The sequence below is a fragment of the Mus caroli genome, chromosome 2 (genome assembly GCF_900094665.2).
Source record: "Mus caroli chromosome 2, CAROLI_EIJ_v1.1, whole genome shotgun sequence".
NCBI classification, from domain to species: Eukaryota; Metazoa; Chordata; class Mammalia; order Rodentia; family Muridae; genus Mus; species Mus caroli.
Genome location: NC_034571.1, coordinates 97,323,622 through 97,346,178, shown reverse-complemented (window position 1 = coordinate 97,346,178; position 22,557 = coordinate 97,323,622). Strand labels below are relative to the sequence as shown.

Below are 22,557 nucleotides of genomic sequence, written 5' to 3'. Positions count from 1 at the left end.
AAAAAAAAAAAAAGACATATACTTAACCTACTGTTTCTGCCATGAAGGCTACTATGATCTAGTATCATCTATATTCACCTCTAATAAAACACCCAGTTACAGAAAATAAATGTTTGCCAGGAGTTAGTTTACTTGCTATTCATAACAAACCTATTAACTGGCAAACTTTATGGTCTTGCAAAGACAAACTATGTAGCTACTGTCAAGCTACTAAATCACATTTAGCTTTTCCTCTTGATTTTTCAAGACAAGAGAAATATTGGTTGATTAAATGTGTGGATGTTCTGGCTTTGATATGAAAATGAAACAGAGATACAGGACAGTGAAGTTCATTTCTTAACCTTCCAAATCTCATCTCATCATAGATATTTGCAGTAGACTTACAGTTGTTTCAATCGCAAAAGTCCCAACTGAAATACCTGAAAATCTGGTCTCTGATGATGGGGAAACCACCTGATACAACATTGTTGACATAGGATGTAAACCAGTCAGTAAAAGTAGCACCTATAAACCATAAGGGGGAGAATAAGTACAGGGAAAAATCAACAGAGGAAGCAAGCAACTATAATTTGCTATGTTTAAGGTATGATACCAAAACTAGAAATAGTTATAATTTTGCCACTATTCTATTAGACAAATTTATTTTCCCAATTCTTATTTCTTATGACTGTGATATATACTCAATTATGTGCATCTGTGTGCACTTGTGCACACACATGCAGAGGCTGAAAGACATCCCATCCCTGCCCCATCACTCTCCACCTATTTCCTTGAGACAGGGCTTTCCTTTGTATGTGGAACTAAGCTGGCATCCAGCAAGCCCCAGCAAGCCTGTCTCTGCCCTATAAAATGCCAAGATGACAGGCATAGGCACATGCATAGGCACAAGCCCATGGTAGGCAAAAGCCACACCAAGCTTTTACATAGGTACTGGGACTTGAACTCAGATCCTCATGTTTGCCCATTAAGTTCTGAGCTGTCTCTCCAGTCCTTCTGTTCTCAATTCTATCTACATTATTTCCTTTGTGTTCCCCTACCACCACCATCCTCAGCCCCTGCCTATCTTTTGTTAGGAAATTCTACAGCTATTTCCACCTATGTAGGTTATTGTTTGTTTTATACTCAAATTAATTGATTTTGGTACAGTGATGAAAATATTTGTCTATTAATCTTATACAGAACAAAGGAAATAGCTACATCTAGGAGAAAAGCATTAAGGAAGGCTATCAGAGTCCTACTCTCAATGATCAGGATTCATCTTAGATACATCCTGACATACACTCAAAATATTGGCACAAGCCAGGCTTAGTCTAGACATCTTCCAGAGACATGACATTGTAAAATTCTCAGCATCAGGTTAGTACCAAAGTGGTCCAGATGCTCATTTTTACAGATTCAGCTGCACCATGGTCCTCGCCTCACTGACCAACTCAAAGCAGAAAACCATGATTATCACATCAATTCAGTTCTCACTGTCTGCCTGATACACTAAAAGGATCCATGACAAGCAGTGAGATGAATTAAGCTAAAAATTCTAGGTAATACAAAATAACTATTAAACATCATCATTTTACTTGATAGTACAGCTAAATACCTAGCATATATTTAGTAACTAGTTAATATTACTCAATGAATTTCTCTGTAACCCAGGTCTTTACTGAATATCAGATGTTCAACCACTAATTATGTTTTTTAATTATCAGACCTTAGTATTTGTTGAATGATAGTTTATTTTGTCTCAAAGCAGAAAAACATGAAAATGAAAGAAAGAAACTCAGAGCCCAACAGCAATCTCCTTACTGAGCAGAAAGCTCTTAATTAAACAGACCAGCACTGCTCGGCTAAAGCTGTGACAACACTCTAACCAAAATGCCCATGAAGACAATTAGCACAAGCATGACACTGTGAGGGTGCTGAACTTAGAAACAAGGCACTGAGTTGAGTGAGTTCAAGTAAGAATAAGTTGAAAGCCAAGGCCTAAATGTAAACGCTGGCACAGCATGTGTAACATGAGACCTTTTCAGATACTGTGAAGTCTATCAGAAACCCGAACCATGTCACAGCATGAAAAAAACAGATACTCATTTTCTGTTCAAGGTTCCAATTAGAAGATAAAATTAAAAGAGATATTTCTCTACTTAGTGCTGGGGATTAAAACTGGGACCTCGTACATGCGAGACACATAGTCAACCACTGAGCTGACCCTGAGCATCTTGTGTATTATGAGTGTATAGGGAAATGTTTAAGTCGGAAATCCCTCTACAAAGCAGAGTCAATACAAAAGACGCCTCCCCAAGTGAGCTGAGTTTCAGCAGGATGAGACTGGACCAANAGCAAATGGTGAGCTGTACTTCCATACAGACTGAAGAGTTCNCCCAAATGACAGTCATGGTATCCACTTCAATCTCTTGCTTTGAATTCTGCCCTGACTTCCCACTGTGCAGACTGATCTGCAAGCTGAAATAAACCCCTTCGCTCCCAAGCTGCTCTGTATCAGGGAATTCTTTGCCTGAAAGGTATATAGGAACTATAGATGCAGAACAATTCTGCATCTCATTGCTGTAAAGAATATTAAAAACTGGGGGCTGGTGAGATGGCTCAGTGGGTAAGAGCACCCGACTGCTCTTCCGAAGGTCAGGAGTTCAAATCCCAGCAACCACATGGTGGCTCACAACCATCCGTAAAGAGATCTGACGCCCTCTTCTGGAGTGTCAGAAGACAGCTACAGTGTACTTACATTAAATAAATAAATAAACTTTAAAAAAAAAATTAAAAAAAAAAAAGAATATTAAAAACTGAAGTCTGTACAGGATATGAACTTTTTTTCTAAACAAAATGCAAAGAAAGCCCAAGGCTGCCCCTCTGAGAAGCACAGACACACAACTTTATAAACTAGGAAATATTAAGAAATGCAAGCATAAGATGGCAGCTGTTCAAGGAAGTCAAAAGTTGTCCCAACTCATTCTCTCTTCGAATCCAGTTAGAAGGGAAAAGTGACTTTTCTATATTTCTCTTACCTATGATAAACATGTCAATAGCAGCAGGATTCCGAGCCATTTGGTCCTATGTGAAAAAAAAAAAGATATAAATACATCTATTCTTGTTCCTTACTAGATCTCAGGGAATAAAGCAAAATAGATAAAACAAATAAACTGAGTGTTCCAATCAATCCTCAAATATTCCTTGTTATGAATAACTGTCTTCTAAGCCAAGCAACCACCATCTTGAAAAGTTCAGGTGCACCCCCCACACCCCCTCTACCTACACACAAAAGACCACCCCAGCTTTCTCCATAGAGGAACCTGAGTATCCAGCTGCTCCCTACCACCTGTCATATACAGAGGTAAGAGAAGACTAGGGCTGGGCTCCATCTATTCAGCTATGGGGAAGTACTCATACCTGCTGGGTAGAGCTTCTGAGATGCAGCCAGTTGGAAGAGGGGTACCCACATGCCTATAAGTAGTCCCTCACCTATGACATATGGTCATCCAGAGTGAACTTTGGTGGACTCATGCCTCGGTTTGCCATTGGGCCCTTAACAGGACAGGTAGATAATACTTATGTCTCTTCTTGAGAAGAAATTTTTGCAACCCTTGTCAGTTCCTACTGTTGTAATTTCTATACTCAGGCTTAGTCTATAAAATGTTTGAAGACACCTCTCAATAAAATGAAAACATATAGTCTATTTCTACTAAGACAAGTTATAAAACTAATCTATAGCCAAGGACTTCGACAATAAGTTCCTTAACTTTTCTTATACTTAAAATGCCTTAACATGAACAACAGCTTTCCATCTAAGCATGTCTGTCGAGCTTGTACTGTTGACCCAGTGGCACAGCTTCCTTTTGGTATTCCATAACCCATGTGAAGATAGTAGTTCTCTAGTTAATAAAATATATGATGCTCCAGCCTATTTTAGATCCCTGAAAGAATCCAATGCATACCTTTATATTATTATCAGAATACATGTTAAAGCCATAATCGAGCACACTTCCTACTTACGGGACATTGGTAGAACACTTCGTTCTTATTCCGCCCCTCTGCAGCTTCCACAGCTATGTATTGACTCAAGCCAGTGTGTATGCAAAAGGTTAAAGGGAGACAGTATTTCAGTCCCTGTCTCTGCTGAAATCCTCCTGCAGCAGTATCAACATCTAGTAGATCTTCAGAGCGGTAGTGATTGGACAGTGCCATACTTCCCAGCAACCTGCGGGGAACACAGACTCAAAACCATCAAAAGCAGAACAGACACAAACAGAGGCACAGAGCTATGCTTCATTTTTTTTTAAAGATTTATTTATTTATTATATGTAAGTACACTGTAGCTGTCTTCAGACACTCCAGAAGAGGGAGTCAGATCTCGTTATGGATGGTTGTGATCATTTTTTTGATAAATAATTTCATACTGACAAACATTTTTCGTTTTATTTAAAACAAACCAACAAAACCTTGTTATGGAGTCTTAGCTGGCTCGGTACTTGCTGTATGTTGGCCTCAAGTTTGAGTTAATCCTCCTGCTTCAGCCTCCACCCAGAGAACTGAGATGATCGGCATTAGAATTGTCACCACGCCCAGCCACACACTGGAAACTTTCTAACAACTAGTTAGCATAGAAATTCTAAACCAAGAATATCAAAACCACTAACATTTCTATATATCAAATTCACTCTTTTAATCAGAAAGATTCTGATTTAGATTTTAAAATTAAATGCACGCACACACACAAACACACACACACACACACACACACACACACGCTCAGATGCACTCAGCAAATGGCAAATACCTAAAATTCCAGCTGTTCAAAAGACTGAGAAAGGAATTATAATGAGGTTAAGGCCAACACAGACTACACAGTAAGACTTTGTCTTCAAAATTAAAAACACAAAAAAATCTAACTTATTATATACTGAACTTATTATATACTGCCAGTACTTCTGCGATTTGCTACTTATGTATATTCATAAATGCATACACATATATTAATAGCTAATTTAATGGGGGAAAAGGGATAACTTTTCTGACATTTTATCTTGGATCAACTTTCAGCTTATCTCATGAAACCAGAAATACTGGTCACTGGTAAAGAGTCTTCTCCAAGTCTGACGTCTTGGGATGATGTATGGATAGACAGATAGATAAGTAACTTTCTATTTTAAGTTGTATGTCTATGTGTGTATGTGACACACACACACACACACACAGAGAGAGAGAGAGAGAATGAATGAATGAATGAGAACACAAGAACAGGTGCCAGAGGCATTGCAGAGGCATTGCAAGTCCCTGGAGTTGGGATTTCTGGCCACTGTGAGCTGCCTGATGGGGGTTTGGGAACTTGGGACCTCTACCAGAGCAGGACTCACACTTAACCACTGAGCCATCTCTCCAGCCCCTTACTTAACCTGCCTGGTGATGAACCATCCTTGATACTCTGTAGTCTGAGTACTTCACTTTGTATTATCAGTAGGATCTCATTGGAGAATCCCAAGACACACTCAACCCAGAGGTGAAATCATTAACAGTTTCCCATAATTCTTCACTGTAGTGTTATTTATCTTGTGTGCCTGGCCCTTTAAAGGCTCCCCAGTTGCTAGTCAACGTGCCCTTTAAGAATTCTTAGCTGTTTGTTAGAACTGCTTGACCCTATGACCTTTGGTGTTACTTGCCTCTTGGATTTCTGGAAACAGGATAGGATATTAAAAAAAAAAAAAAATGGAGCTGAGGCTGAGAGAGGGGGGGGTTGGTAGAGTGAGAGAAGGCAGTTGGTCCAGAAAATAGTGTTAGGAGACAGTTGAGCCAGGAGAAGAAGCTGAGCAGACAGAACAGTTCAGTTGTTACAGTTGGGAGCTGCTAATGTTGGGAAAGCTGGGAGAAGAGACTGTTTACACAGACTGTTGGGTACTGTCGGGAGACAGTTTAAAGGGGCTGGGCTGGAAAGTGGGAGCAACGGTTGGGAAAGAAATTAGATTCATGAATTCTCTCTTCTCCTCTTCTCTTCTCTCTCTCTCTCTTCTCTCCTATTCAGTGTTAGGGGGGGAAACAAGGGGGATAAAAGTTGGGAAAAAGAAGAATCCACACAGTAGCCAGGGCCAGCTACACAGTACACAGAGAGCAACCGCAGGCTCCATTAAGAACAATGCACCATTCTTTTTGCATTCTTGGTATTTTATAGATATATTATCTTTGAAATAGTTTAATTCCATGGAAGTACAAAAAAAAGACATATTAAAGTTTATAGCTTTAAAAATTGTGAATAAATGTGATGGCTACTATATGGTCTTCATTGACCAAAAACAAACAACAACAACTAAGAACCCCAAACAAGAAGACCTCCGTGAATACAACGTACAAAGGTTTTAAAGGCCACTCAGTTATAGGATGTTCTTGATTATGACCAAACTCTACTTTCCTTAGTTTGGTGTACACAGCTCTGAACAAATCATGCTTTTTGCATGTATAGTAGCCAGAACGTGCATTAAGTTCCTAAAACATTTTACCTAGCTTGTAACAGAGTAACCACATCACATCAAGCCATTCAGTCAAATATACTCACAAATATACACACATACACATCCCCTCCTGCATCCCACAGCTTCCTTCTCAGCCAGATCTTTCTTTAATCATAAAAATGTGCTGGCAGGAATAATGCTTTTATAAGTCACATTTATTTTGGTAAACTTTAACTTAATCTATACATATTACATTATGGACTGCTATAAGGAAAAGGAAGGAATCCCCCCCCCCCAATACATACATTTCTTATACATGTTTAGTAAAGATAGCTAAGAAAAACTATGAATAAAATGTAATTTGATTCATTCTAGAAAGTAATACCCATTTCTGAAAATGACTAAAACATCAAACAGCTTACCCCGGCACCACTAACTTTTGCCCGTTGTGGATCCGGTATGAACAGCGATAATCGTCCGGGAGCTTGCAACCGATCTGAGCTTCGACGGCATCCAGGTCTTCCTCACGTGCACCCTCTGCAAATACACCCCGGGACACAAGTGTGGATGCACACTCAGACTTCAGGACAGGATAGGGCAGCTGTCAACCCATGAAACCATCTTATGGCAAGTGGATTCCGTTTAAAATATACTGTCAAAATACCAGACACTGAATTGGAAAATAATTTTAAACACTAAACAAAGTGGTTCGTTTCCTCTCAACGTGGGAAAAAAATACTGGCACAAAGAATTGGAAAGGGGCACCAAGGAAATGAACAATTAATTTATTACATTATAACAAAGCCCTTGTCTCACTTTTCCAAACCTGATATATTCAATACTTCGTTTAAAGACAACTCTGGAAGTTCTCTCAGCTGACATCATTCTAGAGGTTCAATGTGAACCTTTTATGGGAAGTGGAGGGCAGTAGACAGATGTAGATTCATGCTGTGAGAAGCCACTAAGTTGAATTCTCCATTGCACATCAGAAAACATGGCCTGCATTCTAGCTGTCCCAAGAGAAAAACCTACAAATACCAAAAGAAGTGATGCTCTTCCACGCAACTGCCCCTGCTTGCTGGGCCAAGCCTCTCACTGCTAAACGACTACGGCAAAAAGTCCATTGAAGACACAAAGGAAAAAACTTTAAGATAGTCAACCACCACCACCACCACACCCTACAAAGTAAATGAGCCAGATGGGGTACACACTGCTTGTAGCCCTAGGAGTGAACTCTAAAAAGGAAAAATAGAAACAAAACAAACAAAAGCACAAGAGCCAATGTAGGCATTTGGAATCACCTTGTTTTTAAGCAACTGCCAACTCTAAAACAAGAAGCCAAACTCAGCTTTAGATAATATATAGGGTTGATTAAAAAAAAAAAAAAAAAGGTTCAGAGTCCACCAAGAGAAAAGCACTTGTTCAAATAACAAGCAAGCATGGTTTTGTCCAGGTTACACAGGGGAAGTGAACTGGAAATAGCCAGCCCTCACAGATGAGACGCCCAGGCTTTCCAATTACATCAACCCTAAACAAGACGACTCGCAGCAGAAGCAACAGGAAATCTCTAGAAAACACTATCACCCTGAGACCTATATAGTGCTTTGCCATCACTCAAAAGATCTAAGTCTCAATAAAAACAAGAACTGACTAGAGAGCAGGCAGAGAGCCAGATGTGATGACAAAAGCCTGTGATCCTAGTCACAAGTTTCCTAGTCACAAGAAATACGCTAAAAATTAAAGTCACAAAAAAAAAAAAACAAACAAAAAAAAAACAAACCTTAACACTAGGTGCTCTCTGATGGGCTCAGTGATGGGCTAACATGCATAGAGGCCTGAGCTGGAGCCCAAAGACCCTCCCATGAAACGGGGAGGGGCATGATCAGAACTAAAGCTTTTTCACTGTCCAGAAAGTGGTAACATACTAAATTCTATTAGACCTCGATAAGTCAAAGATGCATATTTTAATCTATATTGTGAACACTAAAAGAGAAATATGAAGGGAAAACAAAGGACTTAAACATAATTAAAAACGTAAAAATAAAGAGTGAACATATTTAAATGGCATGGTTAAGTTCAAATATTAGTAAATAAATATCAATAAGTCAAATAATCTAACGAAAGACTGACCAGGTAAAGAACAAGGGCTAAAGGATGCAGTGCAGAGGGAGAGCTTAGAATGGGTTAGGCCTTAGTTTCAGTTTCAGCACCAAAGAAATAAAAAAAAAAAATCCACCCAAGATACTCATCTTAATGTAGGCACAGAGAGCAAAGCTAGGACGGCTTCACTCAGATCACAGGAGAGAGAGTTAAAATCAAACAGCTTTATTAGAACTAATAGAACGGCCATAAAGACAATAGTGAAAGGTTAAAGTTTTATGTCCCTATCATAGCGCGCACACGCGCACACACACACAATTTTTTTCCTCATAAAATTACACTGAAAAGGGACAGCAGGCTCAACAGTGAAGTACCACCTACAGTCCCAAATAGAGATATATTTGTAATGTCAGCGCTAAAAGGGCAAAAGAGTGGATTAACAAGCAGTGCATTCTCTTCCACTGCTGCGTGTGGCTTAAAGCATACTGACTTGTTTGCCTATTTTGCAAGTAAATGTGAGGCTAGGCCAGCCCAGGCAAGGCTCCGCAGAAGCACCTCTCCCACACAGGTGCGTACCTGGCCTCTCTACTCTAGGCTTAGCTGAGAGGGGGTGGAGAGCACTGAGCCCACCCCCCAGGAAACCAAGCCAGGAACTCACAGTGGTGTTTGTTTCTATAGGTCAGGTGGGAAGCTGCGGTGCAGCTGACCCTGTTTATACCACAATGTTGGAACCCTGGTGTCCACTGGGCTGCTAGCTCATCTTACCTATCTCTTGGCTTCAGAGTGCAGTTTTTTCAGTGAGGCTCTCAGTGCCTAGAAGCCCCTGACCTTTCCTACTCTGTAGCCCTTCTCCTCAACACAGGAGCTTGTTTGCTTATTCAGTCAGTCGGAGAAACTTTCCGTGAATCTCTCTGCCTTCTGAAGGACCCAGGGCCTTTTAAGAATTTACTTAGTTAAGTTAGGTCCATTTGAGATACTTTTCTTTTTCATTAACAAGTTCAAGTCCAGTTCATTTGGGAGCTGAACTATAATATTTGAGTAATGAGAATACATTAAATAACAGAGATCAAAATGATTCCTTCTATCACTGCCAATATTCAAGGAGAAATAACTGTATGTGAATATAGCCCCAAAGGCTGAGCATCTTGCCGAGCTACTTTACAACAATGCCCAGTAGGAAATTTGACCAAATCTCTCGGGAACTAATAGAGACAAGAAGAGGCTAGAGAGATGGCTCAGTGTCACTAGCACTGGCTGCTCTTGCACATGGTGGGTGGCTCAGAGCCATCTGTAACTTCTTTTCTGATGAATCTGGTGGCCTTTTATGGCCTCCAACGATAATTGCCACAGCATATGACACACAGATTACATGTAGATAAAATGCCCACACACATAAGATAGAAATTTTAGATTTTTTTTTAAGATTAATTTTATTTATATGAGTACACTGTCACTGTCTTCAGACCCACCAGAAGGAGGCATCCAATCCCACTGAAGATAATTGTGAGCCACCATGTGGGTGCTGGGAATTAAACTCAGGACCTCGGGAAGAACAGCCTGTGCTCTTAACCACTGAGCCATCTCTTTAGACCTTAAGTCTTTTTAAAAATAAACAAATAATGGGAAGTGAGCAGTAGCGGTGGCAGCAGCATACACTTTTAATCCTAGCACTTGGGACGTAGAGGCAGGTGGATCTCTATGAGCCTGGTCTACAGAGCTAGGTCCAGTATAGCCATGGCTATACAGAGAAACCCTGTGTCAAAAACCAATACAAGCAAGTGAGCAAACAAACAAACAAACAAAATAAAACAACAAAACTCAGGAGCAGGTGAGGTAGCCCAGAGGATGACGGTGCTTACTACAGAGCCTGAGGATCTGTGGGCACCAGGTCCTCTGAAAAACCCAATCTCCACAAATATTTGAACATTTGGTCATTTCCAGTTCTGGCTGAGAGAAATAACGCAACTTTTAAGGAAAAATGTATTTTTATAGTCATGTGTCTAAGTGTCTTGCTGCACACATGTGCAGAGCCTGGGGAGGAGGCCAGAAGAGACAGAAAGCAGTTAAGGAAGATACCCACCATTGCCTCTGGCTTCTACATGTATGCACACATGCACACATGAAATGTATATAACATACACACAAAATTAATTTTAAAAAACATGTAAGATAAACTTAAATTACTAGAAGGAAATTTATAGCCCTAAAATATTAGGGAGTCTAATAAAAAAAGGTAGAAAAAAATCTATGACATAAGTCAGCAGGGAGTGGGGATCATAGTAAATTAAAAATCAAAATATTAGTGAAATAAAAAACAAACATACAGTAAAAAAGACTGACCAAAAAGCCAGTTCTCTGCTAAAGAGATTTGATTGGTCCCCACCTAAAGAGATTTGATTGGTCCCCACCCCGCAAGAGTGGAGGGGACCACTAACTAACTAACTCAGAAATGAAAAGGTTGTCTTGCTATGTATTTCCTAAGCACGAGAAGACGCCAAACACATTTGAAAACACAGATAGTAGGCAATTTTCTGGACAATTTATCAAAAAAGAAAGCCTCAGGACCTAAACAGTGAATCCTTAATTTAAAAGTTTCCCACAATGAACTCCAAGGGGAGCTGACACATTGACTAAAAGAAATCAGAGCAAACGTAACCAAAGCTCTTCCAGGGAACAGGAGAGCCGGTGCTTCCTCACATATTTTACAGTTCTGTCCCTAAGGTCAGCATTATTTTATATAAGATCCTAATAAGAACCTCTGGAAGAAAGGAAAACTAAAGGCCAACGTCTTTCACGAACATCAATGTCAAACTCCTAGTGAGGGGCTGGAAGCATGGCTCAGCTATCAAAAGCAGCTGCTGCTCTTGTAGAAAACCGGAGTTCAGTAGCCAGGCTAATACCCATGCCTAACTTCAGGTCTGGAGGATCTAATGCCCTCTCCTGGCCTCTGCAGACACTGTACACATGAAGATATGCACACAAATAAGACACTACATACACATAAAAATAAATCTTTTCTTAAAAAGCTGTTATTTCTAATAGTCAGAAGTAGAGATAACCCACATATTCATATCCAACAGTAAAATGACATAAACTCACTCTACACATATATTGTATCTGTAACAAAGACCACTGAGCGTCACAGTCAAAATAAAATTAATTTGCCCAAAATACTTAGCCACTTAATTTACATAAAGTTGAGAGAAAACTGCTGGATGGATGGGCCGTCAGGACAGTGCTGTCTCAGTGAAAGAGGACATGAGGGACCTCTGTGGACAGATAGGGCACCACTACTACATCTAGAAAATGTTTCCATGAACGCACTGACTTTGTGATAACTCACTGAGTTGTACGCTGTGGTCTGTAAATATATTTACATAGCATTAACATCACTAATGATGGCAAACATCTCAAGTAAAGAGAATCCTCCTAAAAACCTACCACTCTGATCATGAAGAAAATATCAGACAAAACCAATCTGAGATATTTTCTACCAAATACCCATGAGTACTTCTCAAAAGCGTCCAAGTCACAAAAGACAAGGCAAGAATCAGAAGGCCACTGCTGGTTATAAGGAGGTGACAGCTCTAGGTGATGTGATGCTTTAAACTGGATCCGGGGAGAACACAAAGGACTGAGTGCAAAGTCTGATGAAATCTAAATCCAATGGGAAAGTAACAAAATGTTAATCAATGTTTAGTTCTGATAAACGGCCTCTAGTGTGATATCCTAGGAAAACTGAGAAGTATACAGAACTCTCTGCAAATCTAAATTACTCTAATATGTTATTTATATAACATAAATATATTTATATAAGTGTATATAGACAGAATATGAATTATATGTTGTAAAGTATATAATAATTATATAAGGTAACAATTCTTGCTCTGCCAGAATGAGGACTTGAATTCAGATCCCTAGCACCCTTCAGTGCCAGGCACTGGGCTGAGTAACTGCAGTCCTAGAACGTGGACTCAGACATCCATATCCCGAGAGGTGGCTGACCAGTCCAGCTAATTAAATCAACGCGCTCCAGGTTCAGTGAGGGACCCTGCCTCAAGAAATAGGGTGGTAGGCTGAGCAGTGGTGGCAATGCCTTTAATCCTAGCACTCGGTGGGAGGCAGAGGCAGGTGGACCTTTTTGAGTTTGAGGCCAGCCTAATCTATAGAGAAAGTTCCAGGACAGCCAGAGCTTTACACAGAGGAACCCTGTCTCAAAAAATAAAACAAAAGGGTAGGAAAAAACGTAGGGAGATGTGAGGCATATCAAGCTCTGGTCTTCACATGCACACAAGTGGGCACACACACAAACATGTACATATATGTACTCTGCATACACATATAAAAGAAAAGGTAAAAAATAAAGACTTTGATAGAAAAGAAACCAAGCTGAATAAAAGCCAAGAGGAGTATGGTGGATAGGGAAAGAGGCTAACATTTGTATGCTATGTGCTACATGTTAGACTATTTAATATGTAAGAAGTAAAAACACCCCTAGCTAACAAAAAGATATAAGGAAATATATATTTACATTCCAGTAAAATTAAGATTAGAAGAGACAATATATTACAGTAAGCCAGACTGGTTCTTACCTTAGCCCTACTACTTACTGTGGAGATTGAACTCACACTCACTCTCACTCACTCACACTCTCACTCACTCACTCACACTCTCTCTCTCTCTCCCCCTCCCTCCCTCAATATGTGTGTGTTTGTGTGTGTGTGTGTGTGTGTGTGTATCTGTCTGACCTTGTTCTCCAAAACAATGAGCTAATGCCACCCACTAGAGAGAACTGTGGAAGGAGGGAAATGTCATGTGCATATTTATTTATACAGTGCCTTACTGCTTTCAGTAAATACTCACCTACTCTCTTCTCCCCTAGGCTACTCAGAGAGGAAGCTGTGACGATTTATCAGAAGCCAAGACTGGGGTTTATCTCTGCTTACTAATTATTAAACTCTCTTTGTATCTTTTATTTGATGTGAAGTGAAGGTACTAGTAATTCATCAGGGTTTGGTAAATAATAGCTGAAGAGGCTACATCCTTCTTATTGGAACCCAGCCACTCCCTTTTGTTTCTGTATTGTCTAAGGCTGTTCCCCAGAAACAACAGACTAACAGCAGAGTTAAAACACAGGTCTCTGTCACAGAAACTATGGGTCGGTTCTACCAACTCTAGAATATTTACTGTCTGTTCCTTTAAAGGATTACTAAACTCCCAGCTCAATTCTAAGCCAATATACAAGGAAAATATGATTTGAAAATACACAATTAACCTCAGGATGCTCCATGACCCTTACCCCAAGTCTACCACCTATCTGCTGCTAACTTCCTCTTGAACCTGACACCTACATAACCTTAAAGCTGAATGAGGACTGTGGCCCAAGTCAGCAGCCAGGTTCCTAACTTGGTGTAGAACTCAGAGCCTGAAATTCCCAGCATCCCCAGCACTGTAGATATTCCCAGTTAACCTGATTCCAAAACTCCTGGCAAGCCTGAAAACTGGCACCGAGGAATAGAGCAGACGTGGCCAAGAAATCTGACAGCTAGATGTACAACAGGCACAGGAACTAGGAATGCCAAAGGATGAAAGAAAAAGGAGGTATGAGTCTGTCAGAAAGAACAACTATACTGAAAGAACAACTCACACTCTAAATGCCCTCATACGGAAAAAAGAGACCTTAGATAGTCTAAACAAAATGGGCTCAGTCTTCTCCCTGTAATTACAACTGAAGTAAAGATTATACTTTCAAAGTAAGGCCCCTAGTCAATTCCTGAATTTACCTTTTACCTTTTGATGGTAAATTTGGTCTTTTATGCCCTAAATTAATACTATTCCCACAAAAAGACAATAATGATCTTCCTTACAGGACTTTTGGGAAGTAAACAAGGTGATCTAAAACACTTAGTTTCGTGTCTACCTTTGTATTTAGTAACAGTTATTATAAACTATCACCTATTTTACTTATCACCACTGAAGACTTATTTTCAGATGGTCTCTGTCCTCTTGAGGCAACTACCCCCATGCTAGGTGAATGTCATTACTCAGGTCTTAGAGGCTAAGCTGTCGTGATATTAACGGGGGACTCCAGGGTCCCACCCTATTCCATCTACTAAAACCATTTATTCTGCCTTCTAATAAACACATCATGGTTTTTCTGAAAGTGACATTTTCATGAGACATTACAGTGGGAATCTGAAGAGAAGGGAATGCTATTTCAGAAAGATGGGTTCTAATGAGAGTCGGGAAGAACACATTCCAACGCTAGCTTCCCAAAACCAGAGCATGTGCATGGCGCCACCTAGTGAGTACGTCTGGAAACTTCAAGTGGGAAGCAGATGAGCAGTAATACTGTATCCTCATGGGTATTAACAAATCACACAGAAATACCTTATTAATATTTCTAGCCATAACTAGGCAATATAGGAGAGCATGGATCCTGAGATCAGATCAGCCTCAGTTGAAACCTTAGTTTCACTACTTTGCAAACACCAAACAAAAAGGTTTTCTCACTCTTTTAGTTATCTTCCATGCCTAAAAACCCAACATTTGACAGGCACAATCAGGAAAGGGTATTGATACAAGTTTTCAATTAAAAAATAATCTTGGGCTGGAGGAATGGCTCGGTGAGTAAAGCACTTGTCACATAAGCATGAGGACTGGAGTTTGGATCCCAGGAAGCACATAGGAGCTGAGCATGGGATGCAACCGACCTGTAACCCAGCATCTGGGAGGCTGAGACGGATACCTGGGGGAAACTGGCTACTGCACTAGCCCAATCAGCGAGCTCAGGACGAAACCCAACTCAGTACACAGAGCGGAGGACAGTCCAGGAAGACATGTGACGTCCTCTGACTTCCACACATGGATGTACATCCATGTGTACCTGTGTACACACACGCATACCACAAAAATATACACATGACAATAATAATAACAATCATTTTTAGGACTGGGGGTATAGTTCCATTGTTGAATACTTGCCTAAAATGCATGAGACCTTGGGCTCAATCCTCATCATTGCAAAAAATAAAAATAAATCATAATGGTTATTCTCAAACAATCTTAGCATCATCTATATATATATATGTGTGTGTGTGTACATATATATATATGTGTGTGTGTGTGTGTGTGTGTGAGAGAGAGAGAGAGAGTGTGTGTATAAAATAAATATAATGATGAAGTAGTTCAGCTTTTTATTCTAATAGCCATATAGATTCCAAGACCAATCAAAGCCCTCTAACAACATCAGCATTACGCTTGCTTGGCTAGTAAAGTGTGAATGGTGACCTGGAAGATGTTGGGTCAGTCAGACACACAGCAGATCTGAAGTTATTTAAACTACTCCTTCTTGACTAACTAAAATGTGGACGGGGGACTCTGTGTGCCAGTACCTTTCAGAGACAAAACCATCCGAGGACACCTGGGCTCCAAGTACTTCTTGAGGTCATCCCAGGCCTTTTTAATAGCAGCATAATGGTCAATGTATCTCCCCACATCTGAGTAAGTATCTATGAAGAGAGATTTCCAGCACTGATTCTTCCGGGCTTTCTCTTCCCTAGATTTAAAAAACAAGATTAAAAAAATCTTTTGAAATGATATTAACATTTTTTTCTCTTTTCCTTTGTTTGAGATAGGGTCATATATAGTACAGGCTGGCCTTCGACTATTGATGTAGGTAAGGATAGCCTTGAATTTCTGATCCACATGCCTCTAGCTGTCAAATGGTAGAATTAAAAATGTGTACCACAAACCTGGCTTAGCATGTAGTTTTGATATTAACCAACACACTTTATTGGGAGTTTATGGTAACTCTGCCTTTTTATTTTCTTAACTTATTTTTTGGATACAAAGAGAACTAGATAGCAAGAAATGATACATTTAAAAAAACGAATAGTTACTACTGTCATGGTAGGGTCACTTATTTTCTCACTTTCTGCCTAATTTTTTCAAGCTTCCCAGTTCTTAACAAAATATATGAGTAGTATATCAGTACAAGTAAGTTTCAACTTACTCTAAAGAGGTGTCAGCTGGAAACAAACCTTTTGGAACAGAGTATGTAGCTCTGCCTGGCATGAACTATGATCCCCAAGTGCTGAGGTTACAGGCGCATGCGACGGAACCTGGCTTCAATTATAAATATACAAAAGGCACATGCAGTTGTCCAATTTTGAGAATATTTAGAATCTAACGGCATAACATTGCTCTAGCACATCTACATTGGATTAGCCAGAGAAGAATAAACCAAAACAAACACATGATTTAACATCTTTCATTGCTTAATTATATACACATTTCTTAAGTGTTCACTTGGCCACTGAGAACATTTAAAAATGTACATTTTTTTTCCCCTTCAAAAAGTAGTCCAGCCGGGCAGTGGTGGCACATACCTTTAATCCCAGTACTTGGGAGGCAGAGACAGGAGGATCTGAGTTTGAGGCCAGCCTGGTCTACAGCGTGAGTTCCAGGACAGCCAGGGTTACACAGAGAAACCCTGTCTCGGAAAACAAAACAAAATAATACAAAAAAGTAGTCCAATCATGAGTCTTTTAAAGAATGAAATGTAAACTTCACAGAGGATAAGCAACCACAAGGGGTACTTCAAAGTACCGTCCAGTGGGCTTAGACTTTTTTCCTACAGAAAATGCAGAGCCACTGAAGGGCTTAAAGGGAAGCTGAAAGGACAGAGTTGAGAATGGGGGCGGGAGGAAGATAGATTTAAGGGTGCAAACTAGGAATATTACAGAAGACATAGGAAGGCTCTGAAGCAGCCCTCATGAGGGGCAATAAACTGAAGCAAGCTGTGGTGAGCAGGTGAAAGGAGTGGAGACATGCGGAAGCCCTAGCCAGGAGGCACGTAATCATGTGATCACATCATCACGTGAATGCAAGGAAAGCCAAAGCACCCAGGAGTGCTCCTAGGAATGCAGAATCAAAGGTCTACATAGGAAGGAAGGATAAAATAAAGCAGAGGTGTATTGCTTCTTTTGAAACAGTGTATGTAACTCAGGTCAGCTCAAACTCAGGATCTACCATAGTCCTCCAAGTGTAGAGGAGGTGTGGACCACTGGATCCCAGGTGTACATTTGATTTGTTTTGTTTGTTTTCGGGGAAGGGCTTCAGGAGGGAATAAAGCACCTTTTTATTAACATATAGTATTAATATAAATACATGCAGCTATTATCAACAAGGTTGGGGTGTAAGTAACTGTAGACTGCTTGCTCGCCTAGCATGAGTGAGGTCCTAAGTACCATCCCCAGCACTGTAAAATCTGAGCTTGTGATAAAAAATAAAATAGAAAAAAGCTCTAGTTCTAAGCCTTTAGAAGTTATTTACAGAAATAAAAATTTTAAAAAAATAGAAGTTATTTACAGAAACGGTTTCTATATTTCTATATCCTTATACCTCTGGTCCTTGATTTACCAATTTTATATATATAGCAGGTGATGCCCCAAAGTAAAAAATGAGCACTTCTCAACACTTCAAATTCCCCTTCCTCCTCCTCCCAGTACTTGACAGTCATTAGTAACTTTTCCCTTGGTATGCTAAGACTTTCAGCTTTAAAATATATTCCCCAGAGATGGGCGTGGTGGCGCATGCCTTTAATCCCAGCAGGCGTATTTCTAGGTTTGAAGTCAGCCTGGTCTACAAAGTGAGTTCCAGGACAGCCAGGGCTACACAGAGAAACCCTGTCTCGAAAAAAACAAAACAAAACAAACTATATATATATATATATANACACACATATATATATATATTCCCCAACTTTAGTGCCCCTGGCTTCCCATAATTGAAGAAACACATTAGGTATTCCTGCCTTTCCTTCCACATCTCCTTTATAAATCTTACCATCATCTACGTTTTTATTTGGGCACTATGGTAACTTTGACTGAACCCAGTAACAGAAACTAGGGTTGGAAAGGAAAACCAGTATATACTAGCATTATAGTAGTCCAAGGTCAGGATTCCAAACTATATATTCTGCACTAGAAGCTGGGAAGGGGAAAAAGGCAAGGGGTTCAAAGCATCACTGGAAACAGTTACCTAGAAGGGGAAATGTTAGTATGCAATGGCTACAGTTTACATACATGTACTGTATGTTTTGTAACATGTTATAAGGAACTAAAAGCAGGGTTTCAGAAAGCTCCAAATACAGTGAATACTACACACTTAAGGAAATGGAAATTAGCCTTCTTATCATATACTGTGTATGTCCACTGAGTTATACTTTACCCCATAGACATGAGCAATTATCATTATCAACTAAAAGTTACTCTAGTGCAGCAGTTCACAGTCTGTACATCATGACCCCTCTGAGGGTTGAACGACTCTTTCACGGGGGTCACCTAAGACCATCCTGCATATCAGATATTTACCTTAGGATTCATAACAGTAGCAAAATTATAGTTATAAAGTAACAATAAAAATAACTTTATGGTTGGGGGTCACAACACGAGGAACTGCATTAAAGGGTCGATGCATTAGGAAGGTTGAGAACCGCTGCTCTAGTGCCAAGTGTGGCAGTTCACACTTGTAACCCCAGCACAGAAGAGGCTGAAACAGGACTGCCACAAGGTCAAGGCCAGCCTGGACTAGAGAACCAGTCCCTGTCTCCAACAATAAAAAATTTATTCTTAAAAAAATCTAGACCACGTCCACAAAGGAAGGAATGTTCACAGAATACTTACTCAGATATCAGCCAGTATTTTTTGCAATGTCTTCTCCACAGTGGATCATGAGTTGATAGCTGGCTAAGTCTTCGACTAACATAGCAACAACTGGCAGTAACCAGATTCAGTTAGTATAAAGGGGAGGGGATAAAAATCAAAGATTAAAACAGTAATTGTTAATTCTTATTTCTACTTACTACCCACAAAGCTGCAATGCAGTAGCGTTTAAAGTCTACCTAATGTGTAAGTTAGTACAATTACCCTGGGAGTAATAAGGAGAAAGCAACATACTATCTCAGAGTCAAATTAGACTCCCAATAGATTGATACAGCTCAACTGAACACAGTTAAGCAAATATGCACCCAAACTGTTAGAGCTTGGCAACAGGTTGTATACTCGGCAAAGTTGGACAGACTGAAATGGGCAAGAAAGAAACTGCAGTATGCCAGATGAGTCTGTAGTCGAAAATAGGATTCAGCTCCTCTCACTTCCACAAATGTTTACGGAGGGGTCATATCACTTCAGCTTTAAATTCTGATTCCTACCGGAAGCTCTGAACTAAAAGTCTCTTTTTACAAGAGGCTACACAGTCTCACCAGCCACACTTCATGCAACGTGCCTGTTAGTCATTTCTACCTTCAGCAAAACCTGCTTTCTTGTTTTTCTAGTTGAACAGGCCACACTATTGTTACAAGACCCATCAGCCTCTCAATACTGTTCCTTCACCAGGACAGAAGTGCACTGTGCCACACTTCATGTCTTCCACTGTGAGTTGGTCAGCCTGTCTTCCACATTCCTTACCAATGCAACATACATATTCCTTCCCAATACTTGACCCCTTTTGTAATTACATACTTGTTTGACTTTCCATCTTGTCTATAGTAGTCAAGCTACATAAAAAAGACCATCTCTCTCTAACTCACTACTGTAATCCTACATTTAACTGGCACATGGCAGACATTCAACAAAACAAAACAAACAAACTGGAGCAGATGAATACAAAATAAACATCTTTACACTCTAGCCGTGCACACTCTATTACTACAAACTCTAGTTGGAGAAGATAGTGGGAGAGTAAGGTTGCTAAATTGAGGAGAGTGAAATATTCCGGACAAGGAGCTGAGCATACACAACCATGTGCGAGTGTTGTGCCATCTGATGGACTGAGAAAATGTGATAGTGGAGGAGAGGCCTGAAAGGCCTTAGATAATAATAAGCTATTGGATAAGGGCCTTAAATACTGCAGAAGTCCAGGGTCCAGTGTTGTAAACAGGGCTATCATGGGCTTTTAAGAAGAATGACAGCCAGATTGGTCTTTATAAGGTAACTCTGGCAGCAAGCAAGCAAAGAAAGAAGGCTATCTAAATAAGAAGTTAGAGCAATAAACTATTTCAGACGAAATACATTTGAGCTGGCCAGCCTTTCCTACAGAAAAACTTTCTGTGGGTTAGTACAGGCTGAGTAGGGGGAAGTGTGTTTTTTGGAAAGACAAATGTCTTAGCAGGTTCGAGTGGAGGCCATAACAGAAAACCCAGGAAATATCTCTGCCACCACTTAGCTACCTGTAACTCCAAGAAATCTGTACCTCTTAAAGGCCCCTAAAAACAGAGGACATAAATGCTCAGGTTCCAGTAATCAAGCAAAAACCAAAAAATGGGTCTTCCCCATGTGAGAGGGCCATTTTGCAGCCTCCACAAATATATACGGAAGCACAAGAAACCCAGGCCATGCTGTCAGGAATGTAAACAATCCTGACATAGGGGGTGAGGGTGACAAGAAAGGGGCACACGGCAGGACCATTTGTCCCTCCACGCTAAAACAGTCCTGGTTTCTGAAAGAATTCTCGCATGCCCAGTGTTTATTTTTGGAGTAAATGCTGGTCATCTGGGAAACCCTAAGGTAACCGCAGTCACCTGTAAGGCCTCACCGGAAGTCGGAGACAAAACCCAAAATCCAACCACCCACCATAAAAAGGAAAATTGACAGCCAAAAAAGTCGCAGACACAAGACAAAGTGTATGCTGCCCGCGATCACGATGGCATCAGAGAGTCAGAAGGTCGCAGGCCTTCTCGCGCGCGTTCTACCTGCCCACGAGGGCTCTGGTCATCCTGGACCCCAGGCGCGACAGGGATGCGCGTGGGCCGAGACAATGACCTTTCCACAGCGCTAGACCAGGCCCCAAAGGGCCAGCGAGGGTCCGCGGGGTGCAGCACCAGGGAGCCACCTCTCTCTTCCGCAACCCGGCCTAGCCGAGGCTTGAGGGAGAGGGCGCTAAGTTCCCGGGGACCTAGGCCTGGGCAGGAGTAAGACCTGGATGCCCAGACCGCTCCTCCGAGTCTCCTTCAGCCCCCCGGGGTGCTCAGCGGGGGATAACGGCCGCCCTACAGTCACCCTGCTGCGGAGGGAGCCCACATCCAGCCAGCGACCCCGGGCCTCCTTCCCTGCCTCCTTCCACGTTCCCACCCCTGCCGAGAGCACCGCCCCATTACTTGATTAGGTCCCTGTAGTCCACGAAGGATAAGATGAGCAGCAGAGGGTCGGTGGGCAGCGACTCCAGGGTCAGCAGCCCCGTCTCGGCCTCTACGGCAGCCATCTTGCCCGGCCCGCTGCAGCCTGGCACCACCCCGGCCCCGCCCCCGCCGCCCGAACCGCTCGGCGGCCGCTAGCACAGGTTAGTTATGTAACTGTCACCCGGCCCCAGCCCCGCCCCCGGGATGCCCCGCCCACCCCGCGGCCAGCCCTGCGGGGGCGCTGCTGTCCCTGCCAGTCTGGTTCTGAGTCTTTGGTCTCTTCTTCCACACATTTTATATCTTGTATCCTCAAAGCCGCTCCCTAAATCTCACACTAACCCTACCTGGCCTTTGGGTCCCAAACCCATTGCTTCATTTCCAATCCATGGTCTCTGTTGCCAGCCTCGGACTCCCATTGCCACTCACCCCCACCTGTACTCGGAATTGCTGCTCTGAGCCTTGTCCACTTAGCAAGGAAGGAATGATGGGGAAAGAGACACGGGGGGAGGCACTCCAACTTTGAAATGATAGGGAGGTTATAATTCTTCCATGGCCCACAAAGCAAAAAACTGTCCTTCAAAAAAACGAAAATGACCTCTGGATAAATTCCTTGTCCAACAAATGTTAATTGCCCAAGCCCTTACCACCAGGCTTCTAAACCTTCAGGTCCCAGAGAAAGTTTCTTCCAACTACTTAGTGTAAGAAATAATCAAATGTGAGTATTTTCCACCAAGTGCTATACAATTTGTGTTTAGGACAAGGAATTTGATTCTTTTTAATCTTCTGAGCACACCCTCTTTTTTTTTTTTTTTTTTTTTTTTTTTTTTT

The 22,557-nt window shown here is 41.1% G+C and overlaps 1 protein-coding gene and 1 non-coding gene across 3 annotated transcripts in view; both read right to left on the bottom strand.

The window, feature by feature from the left end:
* Fbxo3 (F-box protein 3) overlaps positions 1-21,864 on the bottom strand; it is a 33,761-nt gene extending 11,897 nt beyond the window's left edge. For both annotated transcript variants that reach the window (XM_021177873.2, XM_021177882.2), the window contains exons 1-7: positions 21,709-21,864; positions 19,238-19,327; positions 15,944-16,107; positions 6,872-6,986; positions 4,003-4,207; positions 3,018-3,063; positions 420-504 (exon numbers count right to left, since the gene is read on the bottom strand). In XM_021177873.2, coding sequence (XP_021033532.1) covers positions 420-504; positions 3,018-3,063; positions 4,003-4,207; positions 6,872-6,986; positions 15,944-16,107; positions 19,238-19,327; positions 21,709-21,812 — 809 coding nt within the window. In that variant the 5' untranslated portion in view covers positions 21,813-21,864. The remainder of the gene's footprint in view (positions 1-419; positions 505-3,017; positions 3,064-4,002; positions 4,208-6,871; positions 6,987-15,943; positions 16,108-19,237; positions 19,328-21,708) is intronic.
* LOC115030540 lies at positions 9,061-9,198 on the bottom strand. The gene has a single exon (XR_003836122.1).
* Positions 21,865-22,557: the final 693 nt, after the last annotated feature.